Source organism: Cladophialophora bantiana (assembly GCF_000835475.1).
Source record: "Cladophialophora bantiana CBS 173.52 unplaced genomic scaffold supercont1.4, whole genome shotgun sequence".
NCBI classification, from domain to species: Eukaryota; Fungi; Ascomycota; class Eurotiomycetes; order Chaetothyriales; family Herpotrichiellaceae; genus Cladophialophora; species Cladophialophora bantiana.
Window position 1 is genome coordinate 373,929 of NW_015971578.1, and position 23,654 is coordinate 397,582.

The 23,654-nt window shown below is 51.8% G+C and overlaps 11 protein-coding genes across 11 annotated transcripts; 6 read left to right on the forward strand and 5 right to left on the reverse strand.

Annotated features, from left to right (window-relative positions):
- Positions 1–55: 55 nt before the first annotated feature.
- Positions 56–1,185, reverse strand: Z519_02936 (uncharacterized protein; the record flags this gene model as incomplete). Its single annotated transcript, XM_016760690.1, has 3 exons — positions 56–150; positions 213–317; positions 375–1,185. The coding sequence occupies 3 exons, from the start codon at positions 1,183–1,185 to the stop codon at positions 56–58; spliced, it is 1,011 nt and encodes a 336-aa protein (XP_016622540.1).
- Positions 1,186–1,814: 629 nt separating this feature from the next.
- Positions 1,815–3,814, forward strand: Z519_02937 (uncharacterized protein; the record flags this gene model as incomplete). Its single annotated transcript, XM_016760691.1, has 4 exons — positions 1,815–1,911; positions 1,991–2,186; positions 2,238–3,671; positions 3,721–3,814. The coding sequence occupies 4 exons, from the start codon at positions 1,815–1,817 to the stop codon at positions 3,812–3,814; spliced, it is 1,821 nt and encodes a 606-aa protein (XP_016622541.1).
- An 826-nt stretch (positions 3,815–4,640) lies between these two features.
- On the forward strand, positions 4,641–5,648 carry Z519_02938 (uncharacterized protein; the record flags this gene model as incomplete). The annotated part of the gene is made up of 1 exon (XM_016760692.1): positions 4,641–5,648. The coding sequence occupies one exon, from the start codon at positions 4,641–4,643 to the stop codon at positions 5,646–5,648; it is 1,008 nt and encodes a 335-aa protein (XP_016622542.1).
- Positions 5,649–7,050: 1,402 nt separating this feature from the next.
- On the forward strand, positions 7,051–7,658 carry Z519_02939 (uncharacterized protein; the record flags this gene model as incomplete). Its single annotated transcript, XM_016760693.1, has 2 exons — positions 7,051–7,097; positions 7,214–7,658. The coding sequence occupies 2 exons, from the start codon at positions 7,051–7,053 to the stop codon at positions 7,656–7,658; spliced, it is 492 nt and encodes a 163-aa protein (XP_016622543.1).
- Positions 7,659–8,136: 478 nt separating this feature from the next.
- Z519_02940 (uncharacterized protein) lies at positions 8,137–9,303 on the forward strand (the record flags this gene model as incomplete). The annotated part of the gene is made up of 1 exon (XM_016760694.1): positions 8,137–9,303. One exon carries the CDS (start codon positions 8,137–8,139, stop codon positions 9,301–9,303), a length of 1,167 nt encoding a protein of 388 aa, XP_016622544.1.
- Positions 9,304–10,768: 1,465 nt separating this feature from the next.
- On the reverse strand, positions 10,769–11,131 carry Z519_02941 (uncharacterized protein; the record flags this gene model as incomplete). The annotated part of the gene is made up of 1 exon (XM_016760695.1): positions 10,769–11,131. The coding sequence occupies one exon, from the start codon at positions 11,129–11,131 to the stop codon at positions 10,769–10,771; it is 363 nt and encodes a 120-aa protein (XP_016622545.1).
- Positions 11,132–12,004: 873 nt separating this feature from the next.
- Positions 12,005–13,486, reverse strand: Z519_02942 (uncharacterized protein; the record flags this gene model as incomplete). Its single annotated transcript, XM_016760696.1, has 1 exon — positions 12,005–13,486. The coding sequence occupies one exon, from the start codon at positions 13,484–13,486 to the stop codon at positions 12,005–12,007; it is 1,482 nt and encodes a 493-aa protein (XP_016622546.1).
- A 1,193-nt stretch (positions 13,487–14,679) lies between these two features.
- Z519_02943 (uncharacterized protein) lies at positions 14,680–17,532 on the reverse strand (the record flags this gene model as incomplete). Its single annotated transcript, XM_016760697.1, has 2 exons — positions 14,680–15,537; positions 16,453–17,532. The coding sequence occupies 2 exons, from the start codon at positions 17,530–17,532 to the stop codon at positions 14,680–14,682; spliced, it is 1,938 nt and encodes a 645-aa protein (XP_016622547.1).
- Positions 17,533–17,983: 451 nt separating this feature from the next.
- Z519_02944 (PHD finger-like domain-containing protein 5B) lies at positions 17,984–18,316 on the forward strand (the record flags this gene model as incomplete). The annotated part of the gene is made up of 1 exon (XM_016760698.1): positions 17,984–18,316. The coding sequence occupies one exon, from the start codon at positions 17,984–17,986 to the stop codon at positions 18,314–18,316; it is 333 nt and encodes a 110-aa protein (XP_016622548.1).
- A 722-nt stretch (positions 18,317–19,038) lies between these two features.
- Z519_02945 (uncharacterized protein) lies at positions 19,039–19,851 on the reverse strand (the record flags this gene model as incomplete). The annotated part of the gene is made up of 1 exon (XM_016760699.1): positions 19,039–19,851. The coding sequence occupies one exon, from the start codon at positions 19,849–19,851 to the stop codon at positions 19,039–19,041; it is 813 nt and encodes a 270-aa protein (XP_016622549.1).
- A 1,555-nt stretch (positions 19,852–21,406) lies between these two features.
- On the forward strand, positions 21,407–23,488 carry Z519_02946 (uncharacterized protein; the record flags this gene model as incomplete). The annotated part of the gene is made up of 6 exons (XM_016760700.1): positions 21,407–21,484; positions 21,574–21,724; positions 21,846–21,905; positions 21,999–22,393; positions 22,513–22,753; positions 22,863–23,488. The coding sequence occupies 6 exons, from the start codon at positions 21,407–21,409 to the stop codon at positions 23,486–23,488; spliced, it is 1,551 nt and encodes a 516-aa protein (XP_016622550.1).
- Positions 23,489–23,654: the final 166 nt, after the last annotated feature.

Below are 23,654 nucleotides of genomic sequence, written 5' to 3' on the forward strand. Positions count from 1 at the left end.
TGGCTCGTGTGAGCCATCTATTGCCGTCAATTATCCTCGAACAGGAAAGAAGCAATTAGTGCGACTTCAGCCAGTTCAGCATCTGTTGAAAAGCTGCTTCCTGGGCTCTTTTAATTGCGGGCGAATCATAATCTCCGTACACCGCAAATCCTGTGTCGAGTTCAGTGGCTGGCTCGTTGGACAATGTGAGATGTGTCTAAATCGAAACTCACCATGCGGGACCTCCGGATATGTCTTGATCTCATGCTCGATGCTGCTTGCTGCAAGGTGTTTTCGACCAACTTCCAGCACTTCGTCAGGAAATAGAGGGTCATTCTCTGATAAAGATCGTTAGCCATGAATGCGAACAGTGCAAACATGTCTGTGTGACTTACCGACGCAAACCATAGTCAGTGGCATCCTGACAGCCTTCAGATCTTCCCGCGTCACCATCGTCGCGTGAGCAACAGCGCCCGTCTTAATTAGCGGCCCCTTCTTAATCATCCCCTCTTCTTCATCCTTCGCCGCCTGCGCTTGTATGACATGATCGGGATGTTCGCCGGCTAGCATGATCACGTATTTTCCCCCAAAACAGTAGCCCACGCTGTAGATCCCTTCTCCATGGGCGACAGCATCGGCGTACTCGTCCTTGCATGTCTCAATCACCTTTAGTAAGATGGGGAGGACTTTCTCTGGTGTTTGGCGGGCCAGCCACATGTCCACAAGGAATGACTTGGCCGTCTCCGCGGCACCAAGTTTAATTCGTTCGAGGATGCTTGGACTCTGCGGCGGCTCCCCAGGAGAGCCGGGAGAGCTGAGCATGGTAGTCTTGTTGGAACTCGGCGCCGGATCACCCTTGAACTGGTCGGGCATGATCACCACGAAGCCTTCGGCGGCGAACATATCCGCTTGGATCTGATTGTTTACCGAGTGCACACCCGTACCGGCGGTAAGGAGTAAGAGAAGCTTTGCCGGGGTCTTGGGATAATCAGCGGGTTTCGAGATGTAGACATCAACATCGCCCATCTTGGACATTTCGCCGGATGGTTGACGATCGTCAGGCGCCGGGCGGTCTGTAACACAGTGTTCCCCCATGCTGGCGCCAGTCTCACCCTTGGAGTCTGCGGATGAGACAACAGATGGTTCGCCTTGGATTTCCATTGCATCGGATTCGGGAGCTTTGGTTGCTAGTTCAGCATCGGCCATGATTTCATAGACGGGTGACAGGTAAGCTTGTACTCCTAGATTTTAACTGATGTCTACTCAAGGGCAAGATGACTGTCTGTGAGTGAAGACTCAAACATTCGGTGAGATAGGGACGTTCAATTGTCGGCTACGGTAAGGGTCGAATGCGGTGCAGTGAGGTGATACGATGGATCCCGTCAAGCATCCCTTGAAGCCATCTGCTTAATTAGCAGGTCTGACGTGGAAGTTTGTGGACAGTCACGTTCGAAGAAACTTGTCTCGTTTGAAAATGGCCAAGTGTGTCTCCTAGCGTTAGATGGCCAGATGCTGTGAGGGCCATTAGTTAAGTTGATTGACACTGAGAATGTTCTACTCGCAGTAAAGATGCGAGCTATATACTATGAGCTGGAGAGCGATTGTATTTGGGTAGAGAAAAGTGCGGCGTCAGACGACGCACTTTCCAACAGACAGGATGTTTGCGCCACTTACGAGGCTGATGCCGTGGTGGCGGCCAGAAACCACTTAACGCGTGGGAACGCGTCTTTGAACGCAGGCGTCAAAAGGCCATCTCCCACTATTCACTCACCAACATCTCTCTCCATCCACCTCTTCTAATCTTTGTCCGTTCAATCCGTCTCCCTGCCCAAGCCATGAATTCTCCCGCTGCTGCGCTCGCGCGCGTCGATGCTGGCTCGCTGGCAGACATTTTCGAAGACCGTCCGGGCAGAGTTGAGCACCCCGTCATGCGTGAGTTACCACTTCGTGTTTCGAGAACCGCATGTGTTCGTAATCCGCGGCATTCTCGATAGAGGCTAACAACAAACAGAGTGCGTTCAGATCAAGCCCATTGCTACTCAACAAGGCGGCCAGGAACGTCACAGGGTCATCTTCAGCGACACAAAGAATTACATCCAGACGATGCTGGCGGTGCACCAGAATCAACTCGTCGAGGAGAAGATTCTACGCAGAGGAGTTCTCGTGCAATTAATGGGTTACTCTGCGAACAAGGTCAAGGCGAAACGGTAGGATGACCTCTTTCTCTGGCGTGCGACGATATTGACAATCCACCGTAGTATCCTCATCGTGACCGATATCAAAGTCCTCGAAGAGTATGGTGAGCACGAGAAACTGGGTGACCCTAAACCACTGGAATTGAAAGCCGAAGAAGAGGAGAAAGCCTACCCTACATCGATCACGAGCAATGGATTCTATGGAGTCAAGCAAGAGCAGCCGAAGCAAAGCCGACCCATGGCTCACACCAAGCCCTCGTCATCAGCTCATGCAAACATCTACCCCATTGAAGCAATTTCACCATACTCAAACAAGTGGACCATCAAGGCGCGTTGCACGAGCAAGTCGGACATTAAGACATGGCATAATCGCAATGGTGAGGGCAAGTTGTTCAGTGTGAACCTTTTGGATGAGAGTGGCGAGATCCGGGCTACTGGTTTCAACGACCAGTGCGATCAGCTATATGATCTATTCCAAGAAGGCAGCGTCTACTACATTTCCAGTCCTTGCAGAGTCACTTTGGCGAAGAAACAATTTTCAAATCTGGCAAACGATTACGAGCTTCACTTTGAAAAAGACACCACCGTCGAGAAAGCGGAAGAGCAGGACGGTGTCCCCCAGGTTCGATACAACTTCACTACAATCGCAGACTTGCAGTCCGTGGAGAAAGATACGACCATCGACATTATTGGAGTGCTCAAGGACGTCGGCGAGACTTCTCAAATCACGTCGAAAACCACGAGCAAACCGTATGACAAGAGAGAGCTCACTCTGGTCGACAATACTGGATACTCGGTACGCCTGACAGTTTGGGGGAAAACTGCGGCCTCGTTTGACGTTCCACCTGAATCAGTTGTCGCTTTCAAAGGTGTCAAAGTCTCCGATTTTGGCGGACGCAGCTTGAGTCTGCTCAGTTCTGGCTCAGTGACCGCCAATCCCGACATGCCTGAAGCACACAGATTGAAAGGCTGGTACGAGGACCAAGGTCGAAGTGGAAATTTCGCGACACATGCCAACATCCAAGGCACTGTTGCTGCTGGCAGTGGGTCTCGAGGTGATCCATTCAAAACTATTTCGCAAGTCAAAGAAGAGCAACTGGGCATGTCGGACAACGCAGATTTCTTTTCTGTCAAGGCTTCAACACAATACATCAAGCAGGACAATTTCTGCTACCCAGCATGCTTGTCAGAGGGATGTAACAAGAAAGTCATTGAAATCGATCCTGGTCAGTGGCGCTGCGAACGATGTGACAAGACCCACCCGAAGCCTCAGTACCGATATATCATGTCGGTCAACATTAGCGATCACACTGGTCAACTCTGGGTCAGCTGCTTCGACGAGACGGGACGAATGATCACTGGCATGACGGCAGATGAGTTGATGGAGATCAAGGAGGTGGACGAGAAGAGACTCGCCGAGATATTCTCGGAGGCAAATTGCAAGATATGGAACTGGAAGTGCAAGGCGAAGCTCGATACTTTCCAGGAACAACAACGGTAAGGCGAACTACGATGCTTTCGGGGGTTGGACTAACTCGGGTTCCAGGGTTCGTTATCAAGTAACTTCGGCAGCACCTTTGAACTATGTGGCCGAATCGCAGAAGTTAATCGACCTGATCAAGCAATACAACATTGACTAAATGCAAGAGAGCTTCGTTCGGTGGAATTGATGTATGGATGGAGCAGCAGAGGCCCCGATGGAGGTATACCTGGATGATGAACTTTTCCCTGGGTTCGACTAAAAAGCTTGTGTGTGCGGAGCTATCGCCCGAATACAATAAGGAAGCCACTCGAGAACTAGGGTGAAGGATGCTTTGTCAGAGGCAGTGTATGATAGCTACAATATGAATGTGGCATGAGGAATGCGCCATGATAGTTGAGGCCAATAACAATTCTTCCGGTGGATGTTTGACACTAGTCTGCAAGCGTTGGGAGTGTTAATTAGTAATGCGTCATTAGCACAATTCGTCGAGTACTTCGCCAGGTACTCGGTACTCTCCCTGTAGACGTTTGAAGACAGGCTAAATAGGAGAAACAGAGAAAAAGCCAAAGTAAGCATATCCCCGCGCCCGTTTCGCGATCTCCTCGAATCTTTCATCCGTGACACGTATGCCGTCGATCCGGGGCTGCGGTTTCTCTCTGTCTCACCGTCGAATTTGAATGAGCTCGACGGGAACCGTGTGCTCGAGGGTCGCATTAGAAATCCCGCGTCTCCAACGGCTAAGGGCCGGATATTCTCCGTTCTCAGCAGTTCTTCGAGTCGGACAACACGCTTTTCCATCTTTAAATATCTTGCAGACTTCTCTCGGCGCAAAAAGGAGAACATTCTCAGCATTATCATCATCGACAGTGGTACCAGCAACGCTAAGCAGTGCTAGTTGTAGCAGGGATCATAATAGGACCGTTGCCGGACCCGTTTTCCAAAGTCGTTCCCGACGACCATCCACGAGCACAGCCACAAGAACCATGACAACCATGCGCGCGGTCGACATCAAGGGTGGAAAGGGCCCCATCTCGGCTCTCTTCATCAACCCCGACGTCCCCAAACCCGTGCCCAAGGGTAGCCAGGCTCTCGTGAAAGTCAAGGCCTTCGGTCTCAATCGCATGGATCTCATGCAGCGCGAGGGGGGCTATCCATTACCGCCGCAGGCCGGCCCGATCATGGGCGTCGAGTTCTCCGGCACCATTGAATCCTTCGGCTGCGAGCCGGAGCGGGGGTTCAACGTCGGCGACGAGGTCTTTGGGCTGGCCTATGGCGGCGCTTATGCCGAGTACATCGCCGTCAGCACGCACATGCTGGTGCATAAGCCCAAGGAACTCAGCTGGGAAGAGGCCGCGGGCATCCCTGAGACGTGGATCACCGCCACCCAGGCGCTGTACCTGGTCGGCGAGTTCAAGCCGGGCATGTCTGTGCTGTGGCACGCGGGCGCGTCGAGCGTGTCCATCGCGGGCATCCAGCTGTCCAAAGCCGACAACGCCTCGGCCATCTACGTGACAGCCAGCTCGCGGGAGAAGATCGAGTTTTGCAAGACGCTCGGCGCGACCGAGGGCTTCTCGTACAAGGAAGGCGACTGGGCGCAGGCCCTGCTCAAGTACACCGGCGGCAAGGGCGTGGACCTGATCGTCGACTTCATCGGGGCCGGGTACTTTGACCAAAACCTCGAGGCCGCCGCGCGTGACGCCCACATCGTCAATCTGGGCAACCTGGGCGGCAACGTCGTGCAGAAGCCTGTCGACATTTCGCGCTTCCTGCGCAAGCGCCTCCGCTACGAAGGCTCTAGCCTACGCAGCCGCGACGAAACTTACCAGGGCCGGTTGCGCGACATGCTCGTCGAGCACGCCCTGCCCAGGTTCATCGACGGCCGCTTCAAGGTCATTGTCGAAAAGGTCTTCAAGATGGAGGATATCCAGGACGCCCACAGGATGTTGGAGAGTAATCAGACCATGGGCAAGTTGATCTGCACCGTGGATTAGAGTAAAATCAAGCGAAGTTAAAAAAATAAAAATAAAAAATAAACAAATATGCGTGCACGGCAGGAAATGAGATATGATGGCGAAAGAAAATGATCGTGGGTGGGTAGCTGGTTGACTGTATCAGAGCAGAGATGAAAAGTCAGAACCGAAAGCAGGCCAAACTAGAAACAATGTGCATTGATACTATTGATACTTCATCAGCTCCTATCCAGATTGATACTCCATTTTTCAGAAACGCCCCACGTCTGTTTGATAATAGCATCTATTTCGCAGGCCGACTCGAGCGTGCCCATTGGCTCAAAACGGCGACTTTTCTGGGGCACCAATAAGAGCAAGACGTACGTTTGTCCTTCCTTTAGAGGGGGACGCGACAAAGCCACAGCTTTGCTTATGAAGATAATTCTCTGTGCATAATAGAAGCATGGCGAGCGAGTAGAGCTGTACACGCACCACTAACTGTTGGTGGAAGGGCCTGCAGACGTGGATCTGTCGGCAGCTGTGATCAGTCCGCCGGCCCGAAAGACCGTGGCTCGCTTGGTCACCGGATTAACAACAATACCGCTAGGGAGGCGTAGTAGGATGGTGGGCGATGTAGAGTATCGCGGTCGTCGCAGGGTGATTTGCTCAGAGTTAACAGTATAAAGTCCGATGTTTCGTCGAGGTGCTTGATGGACCCTCTCAACAGAGAGCTGCATTCTTCAAGCTGAACTGAAAATAACTCACGCTCAAAGTCCTTCGCTGTCAGAACGGAAGTCGCTTCCCGTTGGTAACGAGCGTTCACTTTATCTTTGGAAATAGAGGTCCTCTGTCCGCTACCTTCGCCATTAGTTGTGTACCACTTCGTCGTTGGTGCAATGTTGAACACAGCGGTCCCCAAACGGTCATGCCTTCAATCTTGCTTTTCGGTGCAACGGGCCTCGTTGGCTGTAAGTTCCTTCTTGCTTGTTTCGTCCACTGATTCGATGATTGACCTGTTCTCAGCTCACCTTGCTTTGGCCCTTAAGGAAGAATATCCTAATATTCCGGTCACCGTTTTCTTGCGCAGCAACGCCCTCGATGTGTACTTATACGAGACGGCCGGTGTTAAACGGATCGTACATGGTACTTTCGACGAGAGGGACAAAATCATCGTATTTGCTAAAAGAACACGACATCGTCATTAACGTGGGCTCGTCGTGGGATGTGCCCTTGAGCGAGGCGATCGTGGAAGGTTGAATCAGCAGCCGGAAGCGAAGAAGAAAACGCTCATTCACATGAGTGGAGCTGGTAATTTTGTAGATAAAAGGTGGACTGATGGGCCATTCCACCCCGAAGCGAAGATCTGGGATGGGAGCGAAATGGCAGGCGATGAGCTGCATGAGGCAGGCTGCTGATTTGCAAACAGCACAACAATCCGGAAGACATGAAGCTAATCAATCCTTCTATGCTCAAAGGTGGGCCTGACACTGTGTAAGCCTTTTCTTGAGCGTGAGAATGTCATATCCTCGGCTGACAGTTTGTCGCGGGCAGGATTGTAAACGCCGCCAAACGAAGCAAGATCGGAACCTATATTGTCTTTCCCTCAGGAATATATGGCAAAGCTGCGGGCCAGTTCCAGCCTTGGGAGTGGTCCAATTGATCTTCCGCGAGAAAGCCAAAGAGCTAGGATTTGTGCCATATGTCGGAGAGGGGAGCGCCATCTTCAACTGCCTCCATGTCAACGCCATAGCCCCATTCATGCTGAAGGTGTTGGATCTTGCATTGCACGACGATACCCCTCAAGGATCCGTCTCCGAGCGATGCTTCCCGGTTGGGGGGGAGGAAATTAACTGGAAGAATGTGTCTGAGACTTTTGCGAAGGTTCTACATGCTGAAGGGCTCGTCCCAGGCCCTCAAGCCAGAAGTGTGACTTTGGACGAAGCAGGCGAGGGCGAGTTGCCAATGCTGATGGCGAGCAATGTCATGTTTGCATCACGTCGGGCAGAGAAGCTAGGTTACAAGCACAACGGAGTTGGGCTGGTAGAATCTTGAGCCAGTCGAGATAAATGTAACAGTAGAGTGTAGAGTCAGGAGATCAAGGAGATGGACTTTGGGAGGCTGCTGCGGAAACGAAGCTATTCCTGATGCGGGGTTTATCAACAATGACGTCATCTTCATCCGACAAAAGTCATGGTGCAGCCTCGCCCTGCCAGTCCCCAGCCTTGACAGCCCAGCCACTTCACTTTCTCCCTGCCACCACATATTCACAGCCATACAAGAGACTTTTGCAAACGGAAATCTCTTCGAGACGTGAGTTTCTCTTCTACCCTACTCGATACTGAAATATCATTTCTAACCTTTCACAAAACTTCCATGCCATTAAGCTGTCAGCGACGGTAACGCAACCCACCGGAGACATTGTCCCTCGCCTATCTCTTACGCACAAACCATCTTCTGTTTATTGCACAGGACACAGCTGCACTGACAGGGATTCGGAACTGAGAGCATTCTTGCTCTCCTTTCTGCCATAATGGCTCCTGTCCTCTCCAACATCGATATTCCTGACCTCAAATTCTCCTCCCTCGAACTCGATGCTCGATCGACCGAGCTTGATGAATTGCAGACAACCTCGTTTGCCAGGCGAGACGCCTTCCCCCAACAGATCGACCACCCTCTACTCCCACGAAATGACGACTCCTCCTTGATTCTTTCTCCAATGGACACCTATAACATTCTCACCGCAAGAGACGTACACAAGACACAGGATCCGAACCCGGGTGCTGGGTCGATCGACCCCAACGACATCAACATGAAAGGCATCCAGGCACTCTTTGCAATCATTGGAGCCTTTTTTGTACTCGGTGCCATTTGGTTCTTTTTTTGGGCCAAGAACGGTGGCTTCAAATGGCGCAAGGGTGACTGGGAGGAATATAAATCCACCGTCTTGAGACGCAAGGGTCCCAATGGAACGACTCTAAGTAACGCAACCAAGAGCACGAAGCTGGGTGGTGGAAGCGTCGTGGGCGATGGATATTCAGACAAAGACACGGCGACAATACCAGATACCATGACCGAAGGCATGACAGAGACAATGACCGAGCTGTCCTCTGAAGTACCAATCATCAAGGAGAAACAGTCCAAGAAGAAAAAGGAGACGGCTAAAGAGAAGAAGATCCGAGAAGCCCAGGAAGCACCCTGGGAAGGTGGCCATGACTACGATGTCCGGGCGTATCGACATGAAAAACCTGCCCGGGTGGGGGGTCTCAACAAGGACTCGGACGCTCAGTTTTATGGCACCGATTACACCGAGACAGATCGTGGCGGCAGTGACATAGTCAGCAACAGCAACCGACAAGCATCGTCTTCTCGTCAACATAGTCCTGAGAAACGTCAATCACGGCGTGATTTCTCATACGGCCAAGAAGACAGCTTCAGCGTCTCGACCCCGCCACCAGCTGCTTCGCCATCGCCTATCCCTCGTCCCGCCAGATATCATTCACCGAACAAGAACGCCAGCCCTCAACGCCCCATCCGCACTGTGCCTGGATCGTTCCACGCCCAGCAGGATTTTGATGTGCAAAGTGTGCAAAGTCAGAACACTAAGAGCTATCATCATCCGCTTCCAAGCTTGAGTGGTCAAGCACCACCAAGGGCTGGCGGATACAGAAGGGACAGACGGGACAGTCTAGATGACTGATAGAGAACCGGGTCTCTCCCTAAGACTTGCATTTGCCAGATCTGGCTGGAGCCTGATATCAATTGCACCAACAACAACAACTGGATGAGACGAATGAATCAAAGGCTGAGCATGACGCATGAAGTGACGACTAGATTGTATTGTACGTCGAACATTGTTGCGCATTGGAGGCGGGCAGATTACACTGGAATGGGGTATTTGGCTTGGGTGCGCAAAATAGGGCTGGTAAAAAAGGGGTACGAGGGTCACAAATACCTCGTTGCTGAACGAAAGGGAAAGGAAAGGACGGGGAGTAGTGAAATTCTCGAAACCAACAAAGCGGCATTATGTGATTATTCCAAAGTTGGCGGAGTGGATTTGCGAGTGAACGGATACCCACGGGCATCATGCGAGAATTATCGCTCCAGCAGATAGAAAGAAATATAATCACCGACTACAAATTCAAATGTTGCCTTCACAGAGTAGTGTGTGGTACACGGTACAATTCCACCGGCGACTCGCAAAAGACACCAACCATCCGGCCAGTCAGCCATTGAATGATGATCCAGCAAACACACAGCCCGCTTTATGTCGACGGCACATCATAAGTGATCTATTCGCTTCTACAGCATATGTACTCCGTAAAACATGTACCGAGTATGGACGAGACATATACCTAATCTGCCAATCAAACGATCGAGGATACTCAGACTTGAACATACTGCGATGTTGGGTATATATAGGACGAGGTCAGCTCAGCTCAGCTCAGATCAGATGAGAATGAGGGGGCCGGTGCTGGCGAGGCTGTATTGTGCAGCCTGTCCTGCCGGGTGTTGAGAGAGGCTGGGAAGAAGTCATCATGCTTGCTCGTGGAGTCGAAGCCCATGTCAGTGTCAAAGCAAAAGCCAATGCAAGAAGAACAGGAAACAAATATTCGTTGGCTGTGACTTGCACAAGACAATTTCCCACACTGTTTGATGTTTATATTGTGTAGCTCACCAGCGGGTCCCCACATACAGGTGTACCTATGTCTGTCTGTATTATGTAGTTAGGTAATATGTAGCTACTATGGGGCTCCGCTTGCCGTGCCAATTATCCAGGACCGAAACCAGAAGACCATGTATGTAGTGAATCGTCGCAGACTCCCATTCCCATCCGTCGTCATGTCATGTCGTTTCCTGAGCGCGGGCCTGAGCCTGATACAGGGTTCGGAATGGATCGTGATGAAGGAGAGGGGGGCACGCGGATGAGATAGAATAGATCCATCCGTTCCATTGAGCCCGGCCCCAAATCCCATATTCTACCATGCAATGCCAGGTCACTCCAGCTGGTGGGAGGGTGAGGGAGGAGAAATCAGCTCAGCATGCATGTTACGTACCCGTATCAAAGAGGATCAGATCAGCGCTCCAAGGTTCTCTGATCATATCATACCGACCAACACAGCTCCGTATATATCTCCATCTCCAGACCAAGGCCAAGCTCCCATTTATGCCTCGATCTTCGCAGTCTTTGCCACCTTACTCCCCTTCCCATCCGTGCCTCTCATCTTCTTCGTGCCTGCGGCCTTCTTGCCAGGTTTTCCCTCGACAATACCGACGACCTTCTCGACCGCGCCCTCGACCTTATCCGCGAGTGTGGGCTTTCTCTTGTGGTGCGTCGCAGGCGCCCGCTTCTTCGTCACACCTGCGTTGGTGGCCGTTGCACCCGCTTTCTTCGACCCAGTCTTGCGCTTTTTGGTGGTGCCACCCGTGGTGGCGGCCGTGGTCTGACGCTTGCGGACAGGCTCAGTCGAGACAGTGGTGAAGACTCTTGGCTTGGAGTGGCCGGTTGCGCCGCGGGTTTGGGCCATTGTTGGTGCTGGTTTTATCCGGTTGGGCTTGTATGGATGTGGTTTTTGATAGATGTATGTGAGTGGGACGGTGAGGAAGCGGTTTTGAGACACTAGATAAGGCGACGTGTCAGCTTGTAAAGTGACTGCAGTCGTGGTTGACCTGCCCAAAAGCGGGGGTGACAAGGCGCCGCGTGACGCGGGAGAAGAAGATATGGCCACAACTTGTTGGGCAAACGAGCAATATTTATAATACTTGGAATAACAACAGATAAGGTGCTCGCGACGACTCGTGAGTCACGGGAGGAATGGAAAAGCAGTGGTGGGAGGCGCTACGCAGGCAACCAGCTCCAAGCTGTAGCGCGACAACAACGGATAAGATAGCAGACATGTGTACATACCTTGAAATTGAGGTGTGCCAACTTCCTGAAAATAATCCTGTTGATCAATAACGACCAGGCGACCGGATTGAGATCAAGAGCAGAATGGGAGAAGGTGTTGGTTGTGAGATGGAGGGTGAAAGGGTTGACGGGATCGAGGAGGGTGGGAGTGGGAGTTTGGCCCTCTTTGGGGTGTCGAGGTGCGTGCGTTGCGAATCCAATCGCATCGCCAACAGAGCGATGCGGTCGGATGATCAAGGCAAGAGACAACACACACCAACACACCCAATTCCCTTCCATCTTCCTCTTCAAGCTGCCAACTCTGCTCCAGGGCCTGTTTTCGAAATTCCACAGTTGTTTTCTCTCCATTCGTCGACTGCAGCTGCCACTATTGTTCGGTGGCTTTAGGCGTCATTGTCGCTGGGCGCTTGTCCAGGCAATTGAAAGTTCCCTCGTCGACCAGCTATTGATGTTCCTGGAAACATTCCTGCACATGGATACACTCTCGTCGTCTTCAGTCGTACCAGTCTTTCAACTTGAATGATCGATCATCCAAGGCCGGACCGCCTGCAAGGCCTAGCGCATTTCGAACTTCCCACTCAAACTCGGCGAGGGCTCTCAGTTCGGACCCCACAAAGAGCCCCCCGATTAATCCATGTAGGGTGCCAGCCATCAGGCCCAAGCTGCTTAGCAAAATCAAAATGAAGGACACAAAGTTCCGGGGTGACCACCAGACGGCGATGAAGCAGCCAATTGACGCCAACGCGGAGCCAACGAAATGCAGAAGACCATTACGTCGTTGTTTCCTCTCCCGCAATGTGTATTTGTGGATCATGGCGAGAATATCTCTGTAGAAATCCTGGTCGATTTGGCTGTGCGTGGGCATGTCGGATATTGCTTTGACGAAATCCTTTTCCTCAAAATCCGCCGTCTGAAGACTAGGGTCTTCTGCGCTCGAGCCGTGCGAGGCTGCATGAGCCTCAATTCCAGCAGGAGTAGGTGGTTGACTTTGGCTTCTCTCGAACGTCGCATGCACAGCAAAATGGTCGCTCAACGAACAGAGGAGAGTCGGGTGTCTTTCAGTCAGCGCAACTTTCACGTCGGCAACTCTCCAACCCTTGCTAACACCGCTAAAGAAGATGTAGTCCAATCGCTTTGCTTTTGGGTCCAAATCCGTGCTTGAGATTTTCCGGTCCTGGCCTTGCGCCAGCTGCTTCTGATGGGCCTTGTTCCACCGCCAAGTGTTCAAGACAGAGTCGCACGTGTGGCCATGCTCCCCAAGACTTGCCTCGACGTTTGGAGTCTCTTCTTCACCCGTCCGTTTTCTCCGCTCCTTTTCAGGCGGGTCCACGCTTGCGCCAATGCTGCTTCCAGGTTTCATGATTCGCCAGACGTCCTGGACGCCGGCTCGGCTTTCCACCAGGACATGTGCAAAGCTCAGCGGGACCATGTTGAAATCGCCCAGGCCGATGACTAGGCTGCCTCTATCGGAAGCTGCCCGCATGAGTTTGGCAATTTCCCATGCTTGTGCTGTACGATGGCAGATGTAGCTGTCGTTTGGTTCCTTTTCATACGGGGCATGTAAATGTGTATTGAAAACTTCAATATTGACGCCATCGGGCAGTAAAATCCTGGCACATGCGACGCCCTTCCCTACAAACCAGTCGCCGCGGAAAAATGCCTGCGGTCGGCCATTCAGAGGATAACGATACATAGAAGATTCTATGATTGGCCATCGACTGAGGATGGCCAAACCACCACCGAAGATGCCTGAATGGTAGAATTTGCCGTACGGAAGAAACGAACGAGTGCTGTCTCGAATGGATTGGTAGTCGGCAAATGTCCAGCATTCTTGCAGGCCAACGATATCAAGTTGAGGAGAAAAGGTAGCGAGGCGATTTCCAATTTCGGATAAACGTTCGCTCCGGTGTTTGGCGATATATTTCAGTCCCCAGCAATTCAAGGTCAGGACGTTGATAGATGAAGTCTCAGACATCTTGTCGCTTGTCGTGATGCGTCGCCCTATTCTCGACGAATACGAGGGCCAGATCGACAGACAGACCAAATAGCATTGAATTCCCTCTCAAAAGTGACGCCAAGCAGTTCCGTTCACGAGCTAGTGTAGGATGGATGGCGATGACATGTTTAAAGGTCAGAAAATTGAAGAATTTATAGCATAAGCAGTAGATCAGCTTTGTGTAACCAAAAGACTATGAAACGGCCTGGAGAAAGGTACCAGACCTTGCCGTGGTCCTGCTATAGCCGAAAGGCCTAACTGTAGAGAGAGAATGGGGAAGAGGAAGAAAAGAAATCCAGGAGGATTGATTTGATGACGAACTCGGCCCGAGAGGAGAAGCAACGGCGAGACGGGTCCTGCACGTGGTATGATGACATAAGCCAGCCCACCACAGCCTGACGAATCGTCGTACCAACTGTCTATGGAAATTATATACCCGCCAGGTTGAAAACCCAATACCTTCCTCGCTGCTTAGTAGGTAGTTCAGGTAAAAGGAGCTAGATTAGGCTCCTTGCCCTCGGCTCAGAAGTTGCTCAGCCACGCTCCACTGTACTGTAGGCTGTCGGACAAGTAAGCTCTCCCCTCAAGTTGTCAACTATGGCTGAACCAATGGGTCATCTGGAAAAAGGTGGCTTGAGAGTTCGATACATGCGACCCTATGTGCAAATAGGAATGTCACCTGTACTGACGATGCCCTACGAAAAAGCGTAAGCCTGCCGTCAAAAACAATGGGACATGCCCCTCGCCTTCGAAAACCCGAAAAGGCTTGCCTAGGCGTACCCCTTGCGCGCTCACTCGATTATATTATGCTAATACCATTGTCAAAATTGAAGTCTCCAAAAACTATGCAATCGTGCACTCGACTTGGCGTGTCCTGAACAGTGTGAGAAAGGCCCCGAGCCTTGCATTAGGGCATCAAGTTGTCGGATATGACACGCTACTGTCTTCCCACCTGTAAATAGACCCTCGTCTAGCGATTTACTAACTAATCAACCCCCTGCTATTCAGGCCGATGGGTTCCGTGTCAGCCTCTACACAGAACAGAGGTCCACTAAGCTCATTTTAATCCGCAAGCCTCTCACGGGGAATACCTGCATATCAACCTGCACTCCCTCATTCACACCTTCCCTTGGCCTGCCTTCCCTCTCGGCTTGTTAGAGTAAATGACCTCCCTAGGCCGCCGTCCATAGTGATTCTCTGGGTTTAGGTTCTAACCGGCCTGATAATGAAACCTCTTCTACTCGCTTAACCTCCCCCCCCGTCTCCTCCTCTATATTGCTCTTCAGCCACCTCCTACGCGGATGTTGCTTCGATATTGTCGCCTCTACCGCCGCCCGCGCCAGCTGCACACCAACTTCCCGGAGCCCACGAACGAGCGTCGGATTGTTGTTCTGAACCGCCAATCGCAAGGCCTCTTCGCTAAAAGTCCCTATATCAGCTCCATTCTTCAGAAGAAACGCAAGACGCTCGGGGTTGTCGGGACCGTTGGCAGCCAAGGACAACAGCGCGTTGCAAGCGCGTGCAGCGTGCTTGTCGTGCGGCCACGCCTTCGCCTCCTCCTGGCCCGAGTTGATATCGTAGCCCCTATCGATAAGCCATTGAGCGACCTCCAGATGTCCCGCAAAGGACAATCCCCGCGACACGGCCTTCAGAAATGTGACGCACTGTTCCTTTGGGTCGACTCCTGCTTTCAGTAGGCTCATGGAGAGGGGGAGGTCCAGGTGAGAACAGAGATCCAGTGCCGTCCTACCAGCAGCATCGTGGGTGTTGACGTCGGTTCCCGCCTCTAGGAGCAAGATGACGATCTCCCTTATGCTGGAAGAGCCTCTCAGCTGAGATCGCAGTGCACAATGGAGAGGTGTGGTACCCGTGTTGGTCTGCGAGTTGACGTTAACACCGGCCTTGATGAGGAAGTCTACAATTTCAATCGAGGGATTCTGGACAGCACGATGGAGAACCGTGAATCCGGAGTCGGATCGACAGTTGACGTCCGCGCCCGCGTGGACAAGCAGCTCGACTTGCTCCTTGTTCTGTCGCCGGAGTCGGCAATGGTGAGAATGCTGCCTTGCCCTGGACACACCCTTGGCTGGTTCAACACGAATCTAGGTATCGTCCCTGGTCTCATGCTTCAATAGCTTATGCTCAGTGGATTTCACTTCTTCATATTTGGAAGTTAGCCTACTTTTGGGCCCGTAGCGAACACGACTGCCGCTCTCCTCCCTTAAAACCATAACATTGTACGCTAGTTACTTTCACATCTGTTTAGTGATGAAGGATCTTGTGCCACATAGTCTAGACCAGGAAGTTTTCAAACTCCTCGCAGCAGCCTGCGATTGCTTCAGAGAGTTTTGTGGGTGCTGAGCGCACGGCAGATATAAGTCAAGGAGCGTGGAGCTCTCCAAAGCGATCATTTCCACGTGTCGTTGGTACCAGGTAGCAGCGTAGGGGTAGGGACTTGCTAGGGCACCTAGGGTCACCAGAGATTATCTGAAAATAAATGTCAACCTGAGAGGTAGGTCTAGCCAGTCGCTGGTGCCATATTAGGCCCCCTTTTATAACTCAGTGCCATGCTCAGGAGTGCTCGGTCACACTCAGCCCAGAGTTCAGGTTAAAGCGGCCTTTGCTCACCCTCTAGGGTTAAACCATATTCAGTGAATAGGTTTTTCGTTCGCGGGTAATCTATGTACAGGGTACCCTTACGCTTGTTGGGACCGACATCTCCTAGAGCGGTTGGTCAAGGAACTGATTCCATTGCGGGCTCCTACGGATAGCCAATGGCCATCGTAACACTCCTGCCGAGAAACATGCACTCTATGCAACGTTGCTCCATGCGCTCTGGGACTCCTGCCTGCTCTTTTTTTTCCAGAGCAACATCCAACGAAGTGATATGTAGTTGACGCGATTGTGGACGTCGAACCCCAAAATATGCGGGCTCAGTAAATTACATCATCCTCCTGTCCCCGCTCTAGTTCTTCGCCGCCATGATCATGGTCGTCCTGGTCCTTGCTACTGCTGCTGCGCCGCCTTTCGGTTTGGTGAGTGTTCGCCGGAACATTATTGTCTTTTGAAGGACCAGAAGACTCGCGCGGGGAAGGTTGATCACTCTCATTCCTCTCTTCACCAACATGGTCCGATCGCTCATCTCTAGATGTCTGGTTATCGGCCTCCCCTTCAGCACTCAGGCGATCATCCACTTTCTCCGTGCTGCTGGCTTCAGGCGGGCTTGTTGTCGAACCGGACGGTTGCTGAATGTCCTTATCCTTTTGCCTTTCTCTTTTAAATTCCTCTCCGCTCACCTTCTTTTTCTCCTCAAACTCGTCTGCTTCTCGCTGGATCCTCGCTTCCACTTCCTCAATCTGATGTTTAATTGTGTCTTCCTCGGAGTCGCGCAATTCCCAGGGTTTGTAATATAGTCGCGGCTCTGCCTTTGTCTGCAAAAATCCCGCGGCAGCTCTGATATTCCTATGTCTCAATCTCATCGCTTCTTCATCCCAGCGCAACTGTTCAAAACGTCGTTCACGTTCGAGTTGTTCCCTTTTGAGGCGCGCAGATTCGGCAATTTCATGGGACTCACGCTTTAAGCGCTCCCGTTGGCGAGACTCGATTTCTTCGCGTCGAGCATTTAGCGGCGTTGTGGAGCTGTTTGATTTTGTTCCGGCGGAGGATCTTCTGGGAGCATTTGAAGACTGGGAAAGGGTGCCCAGCAAGGCACCGAAGAGTCGGCGGTTGCGAGATTTGTCCTGTTCCAGGGTCGAAGATGTTTGTCGCCGGCGAGGCGGAGGAGGAGACATTGCCGATGGATGTCCACTTCCAGCTGTTGCAGTGGCTGAGGAGGATGCTGATGGCGCCGTCGGTGAGGCACCGCCATTGTTCGATGCGGTTGTCGATGTCTGAGAATCAAGACGAGGGCGTTTATTTGAATCGGAGGATTCAGAGACGGAGGATTGACGACGCTTTAGGGAGCCATTTTGCTCTGCATGATCGAGCTGGGGCTCCTCCGGGATGAGGACAGCTGAGGATATCATTGCGCGCGGGACCAAAAAAAGGACGTAAAGGCTCAGTCTATACCCTGTAGTGTGCGAAGCCTGCGCTCCTTACTCCCTCAAGTAGGGTGCTTGGGCAATCAGGCTGTCGATATAAATTAGATGCAGAAACATCGAATGGGGCTTGCAGGTGGAGCTCCACAGATGTTTCCCGACTGCACGTGCCGCTTTTGTCTGTTGCGGGGAAGAGGACGAGGCTTAGAAATTCGCGCAAGGCTTGCGAGGCGGGACTGTTTTTCGATGCGTTTCTGTTTTCTGTCTCGCATACTCGGTACCCAGTACAGCTATTAGAAGTACAACATCTTCCTCATCCACCATTTCCTTCCCTTGTGCGTCCCTCCCGATTTCCGTATTAACTCACTTCTCCCTCAGTCACTCAAAATCACATATAATCTCTAGTCACCGTTAAATCCCTGCAAATAACACCACAACAATGTCGCGTCATCATCCCGACTTGGTGATGTGCCGCAAAGCCCCCGGCATCTCGATCGGCCGCCTTTGCGACAAGTGCGACGGCAAATGTCCCGTCTGCGATTCCTACGTGCGCCCCACAACTCTCGTCCGAATCTGCGACGAATGCTCCTTCGGCAACTACCAGAACAAATGTATCGTCTGCGGCGGCGAAGGAATCTCTGACGCATTCTACTGCTTCGAGTGCACGAGGCTGGAAAAAGACAGGGACGGGTGCCCGAAGATCATTAACCTGGGATCTTCGAGGACGGATCTGTTCTATCAAAAGAAGAACTTCAGAAATCAACAGTATTAGAAATCCGGTGATGCCTCTGGATCTAGAGGAGGGAAGCTTGCGATGGGGCAGAAATCTGCCATTTTAAGCCAAACAGAGTGACCGTTCCAAGCTCGACATGCAGTGTCTTGGCTCTGGAGAGGAGATGATACAGCGTCAAGTGATGTCGAGGCACAGGCGCACTTCGAACGCTTCGAATGAGACACAGGCATCCCGCCTAAAGCATCCCGAATATCGTGGCAACCCAGCGTCGACACTTGATTCTACGCATGAGGAGAGCTACGTCTGGGTGACGTCTCCTCACGGAGATGATCCTGTCCTCTGCATCAGCAGTTCTCAGATCACACATAAGGACAGCATTCAACGTCAGTGATGAAATCGAGGTCAGGGACGCGAATCACACATTTGGTGCCGAGCAGAGCAAAATCTCCCGTGTTGCGTCATTCGGGGTTCAAAGCTGGGAATAATATAGAGAATGGAGGCAAAGTTGAAGTTCTCGGGAAGGAGGGCTGCTTCAAAACCAACAAGCCAGTGAATGACGGGGCTTCGACGCAACCAGGGACTTGTTTCAATCTGTTCTTCGCTCTCCTCATCAAATCCTTTTGGATGCTTTTGTCTTGGAACTCAGATCAGCACCGCACATGACTCGAAGAAGTGAAGTTATTTTGCAAGTGCATGCATGATGCGACCACCTATTCCACCTTGGACGTCTGTCCTGCTGTTGTATCCAACTCATTTCACTGTCACCTCTTCCCTGGCCTTTTTGGTCTGGCAAATCCTCCTCGGGGTGTTGCTGTTCCTGACTCGGGAGCCGAGTTGTCGCCGCCTTCTACGCCAGCAACTCCACCAGTGACACCTGCAGCGGCGATCAAGGCCTTGACCTCATGCTCCAACCTCTCACCACCTAACTCGTCTGGGTCTCCGGCCTCCAGCCTCTTCACAATCTCGACGCCCTCCCACCCAGCGAGTTTCGTCATCCCCAGCCTTGAGCTTGCATGGATCATCCTTTCCTTGATCTTACTCGTGCCGGGACATACATAAATGAATATACTTCCTGGCACACCTTGTGCATTGTAAAAAGTATAACTCGGTCGATCCCCTGGAATATTTCCAGCCACCGCACCGGGCAGAACACCGGAATTCGTGGACAACAGCTGAATCTCCTCAGTAGCGATATCAATTCCGAACACCGCCATATTGCCTTCCGAACTGTCCGTGCTCTTGAACCCGGTCAACGCAGACTTGGCTTCATCAGCAATCTTCATCATCACACCACCTTTCCCTTGTCCCGCACCGCTTCCTCCTTCGCCCATCAAATCTCTCCCTCGTGTCCCATGCCTCTCTTCTTCTTCAGCTCGCTTTACAGCTTGCAATTCCCTCTCTTCCACACTGAGCAGCCCGGAATCCACACCTCCCCTGGCATTGGGGTTAGGGACTCCACCTCTCGCAGCCGCAGAGCCCTTGGAACGTTCATCCCATTGCGCGGGATCGAGTATCTCTTCCCTCTCGGTCAAGAAGACAGTCTCGGAGAATTTTTCTGAACCGAGTTCGCGCATGAGCGTGTTACGTGTAGATGCAAAGAGAGTCTTTTGCCGCACTGCGGCACGCGAAGGAATGTATGTTATTGCTATCAGCTCATTGGAATTGGGAGCACGACGTAGGAGTAAGTAGAGGGGATCGGTCGGTGTGAGGAGGTCGGAGAGAGTATGGATGCTATTGAAGAGGCCGGAATGAGAGGAAGGAAAACGGATTACCGGCAAAGGCGTGAGAGATTCGGATGTTATGCCGGCAGGAAGGCAGAAAAGAGAGGGGTCGCTGGTAAAGGTGGTGAACGCCGAGTGAAGGTCGGAGGAGGCTGTGGATAGAAGAAAGATGATGATCAGTCTCACAAATAGTGTATTCCACGCGCAGGCGACGATGACAATTTACCTGTGATTCCGGACTGCATGCTGGTGGACTCGTTCCTTTAGAGTTTGCCTGAAGAGGCAATTGGGGCCGGTTGATATCTTGCAAGATGTGACAGGAGACTGCTGTTCGAGTTGTGAGGCGCTTGGATTGAGAAGGGAGGATGGAGGAGCGACGATATTTATGCGTTAAGAACAGAGAACTTTCAACAATACCTAGGTATGGTATAGTCGCTGTCGTATCTTCTCGGCCCTAAATATCGCTGCCTGAGTTTCACATCAGAAATACCAAGCTCCTATTTACAAAATGCGTTGCGACAGCAGTTAGCCCCCTTTCAATGGACACAGTAGATTCAGCGCCGCCAAAGGCCCCGCGGTGAGGGGTGAGCTGGCAAGGCTGCACTTTGCCTAACTCGGTAATTGACAGCCTCGGGAACTCCGTCGCCATTTACCTCCACCCTTTTTCAACTCCAAACAATGCTGACAATCATAGTATCACTTGGGATATGGAGGCTACCTGTAAGTTCTGCATATCCAACGTGATCAACTCGGAGAACTCAGCTATAATGACTTAGGACGATGAAGAGTCCAGATGGTTTATTCTGCTCCATACGCGTCTGCTCTTCGTCGCAGACTGATGGTCACTGGACTCCTACTTCTTTAACGTTATATCCAGCCCACGCGCTTTACAAGGTTTAACACTTGTCAGCTCCCTCACAGCATTGGGACTGTAACGCAGCAGATCCAAGTGACACCGTTCGGAATGTTCCGAACCTAGTCAGGCGCTCCGGAGAATCCAAATTCGTAATTCTCTCCAAACGTGTGGGTGAGTAACGCGTGGGAAGCTCTCTGATTCGATGCCCTGGCGTATTTCTCCTTCCCCCTCCAATTAGCCACGGAAAGCACCTTTGGCTCCCTCAATCTTGGAGGGGGCGGCGCAGGAAGGTGTGGTCAAGCACGAAAGCCTGAGAGTTTTACAATGACATGGAGAGAGTAATCACAGGCTCGGAACAATGATTGAGACACAAGCTTCGTCGCAAGCGCAGCCTCGTATAAGGAGCTATATGGCTCTAATATCGTACTGAGAGTCACAAAGAAGACATGGTTGATCTAGTTAAGTCGATCGAGTGACCCAACTTTCTTGAACAGTGTTCTGGTAACGTCGACTACCACAATGTTGTTCACATCCTCTTCAGCAGAGTCCACAATGGGGAAGGAGAAACCACTCTATCATGCTGTTATACCCTTGCTGGTCGTTATTGCCCTTGGGACGACATTTCTCTATGTATGCACTACACCTCGAACAAAGCCGGACCACCACCAGCTTTTCGTTTGCCAACCTCGACAGTCCATTGACACTAACGAAGTCCGCAGATACTAGGCATAGTCTTTTATAGGCTTTACTTCCACCCATTAGCCAAGTACCCTGGCCCGTTCTGGGCCAGGATCACGAATTGGTATTCCGTGTACCATGCCGCCATTGGCGACAGGCACCTACAGACTTACTGGGGTCACCAGAGATATGGTACGCGCTTTCAGAAGTATGCCATGTTCTCAAAGATGCTTGTGACGAAAAACGCGACATGCAGCATGGAACAGTGATCAAAAGAGACGATGGTTGACGAAGTGTTTATTCTTTTGCATAGGCAAATTTGTTCGCATTGCCCCAAATCTGGTGACGATCAACGATCCAGCAGCAATCAAAGGTACGGATGCCTGATTCAACGTGCCTATTAGAACAAGGCCGACAATTAAACCCCTCCGAACAAAGATGAAAGGCCCTAACTGGGTTTGAACAGATATCTACGGCGTGAACCAAAACGTGCGCAAATCCTCCTTCTACGAAGCCTCAATCGCGCACAATGGCTTCCAGAACATGTTCTCTGCCCGCGACCGCGATATTCACGCCCGTAAACGCCGCATCCTCGCCCCGGCATTCACCGAAGCAAACCTGTGTTCTATGGAACCATATATCCTTCCGCACATTGACGAATTCTTCCGCGCGGCGTCGGGGGAAGAGCATTTCTTGGCATTACGGAAATGCTGGACCGCGGATCTGGGGAAATGGGGCAACTACCTGACATTTGATGTCATGGGCGATCTGGTCTTTGGGAAGGATTTTGGGATGCTCAGGGGAAACGAAAGTCGAGAACTGCCCGATGTCATTGACGCGGCGGTGCATCGGCAACTTCTTGTAAGAGTCCCTCCCAATCTCCTCATCCTCCCAGCCATCTATCCGCGCCTTTTGCGCGGAGATGGGAGGACAAGCAAGCTCTCAAGGGACCCTACGGCTGGCTGATATCAGTGATCCAGAATGGATGCAGTCCATTCATGCTCAGATGGAAGCTCGACAAACTCCTCTTCCCAGACATTGTCCGTCGCGGCATGCAGCTGCTCGTCTACGCCAGGAAGCAGGCACAGCTGCGCATGAGCGCTGATCAGAATCGCAAGGACTTCTTCTCGTACATTGCCAATGCCGAGAACAAGGACGGCACCAAGGCATACGCTGACTCTAAGGAAGTGTTTGCGGAAGCGAGGGGCCTTATTCTTGGTGGTATGTCCTTATCTTCTGATTGCTTTCCCATTTACATATCTTGTTCCAACGGGAAATCGGTGAGAGGAGTAATGTTCACTCACAAAATGCGCAAATTGCTTCCCAACAGGGTCCGATACAACGGCCACACAATTGGCTGCGAATTTCTTCTACCTAACAAACAATCCTCACGCATTGAAACGTCTCGGGGAAGAGATCCGGTCCACATTCAACTCGGTTGACGAGATCCGGCTCGGTAAGGCCCTTGACGGCTGCCGCTATCTCTACGCCGTCATCTACGAAACGATCCGCCTCAGTCCCAGTCTCCCGGGCGTCCTGCCTCGGGAAGTGCTAAAGGGCGGCCTCACGGCGGCCGGCGAACACTTCCCTGCTGGAGTCGAGCTCTCGGTCCCCGTCTATGCGGTCCACCATTGCGAAGACGTCTTCTTTGACCCGCACATGTTTATCCCCGAGAGGTGGTTGCCTGAGCACACGAGCGAGGACGCCGTCAAACGGTGCCACGATACCTTGACGCCCTTTTCGTACGGTTCGAGACAGTGCATTGGCAAGCGATTGGCCGTTATGGAGCTTTCTCTAGTCATTGCCCGGTCGGTCTGGAAATACAATCTTGAGTATGTGGCGGGTGGCAAGGACGATCGGTTTAGGAAGAGCCCGGAAGTCGTAGAGTACAAGTTGCTTGATCACCTTGCTGCGGGAAGATCGGGTCCCGTTATAAGGTTCACAAGCAGGGAGTAAAGATAGCGGAAGACAGAGCCTTCGTTCATCCGGACAGGACAGAAATTGTCGCGCATGAGCCTATTCAATGGATCTATGGCACCCAAAACACGCCATTTGGATAGATAACGGTAGAACATGACAGCGATAAGCATAGTTGATTCGATAGACCCCCATGTCCATTGTC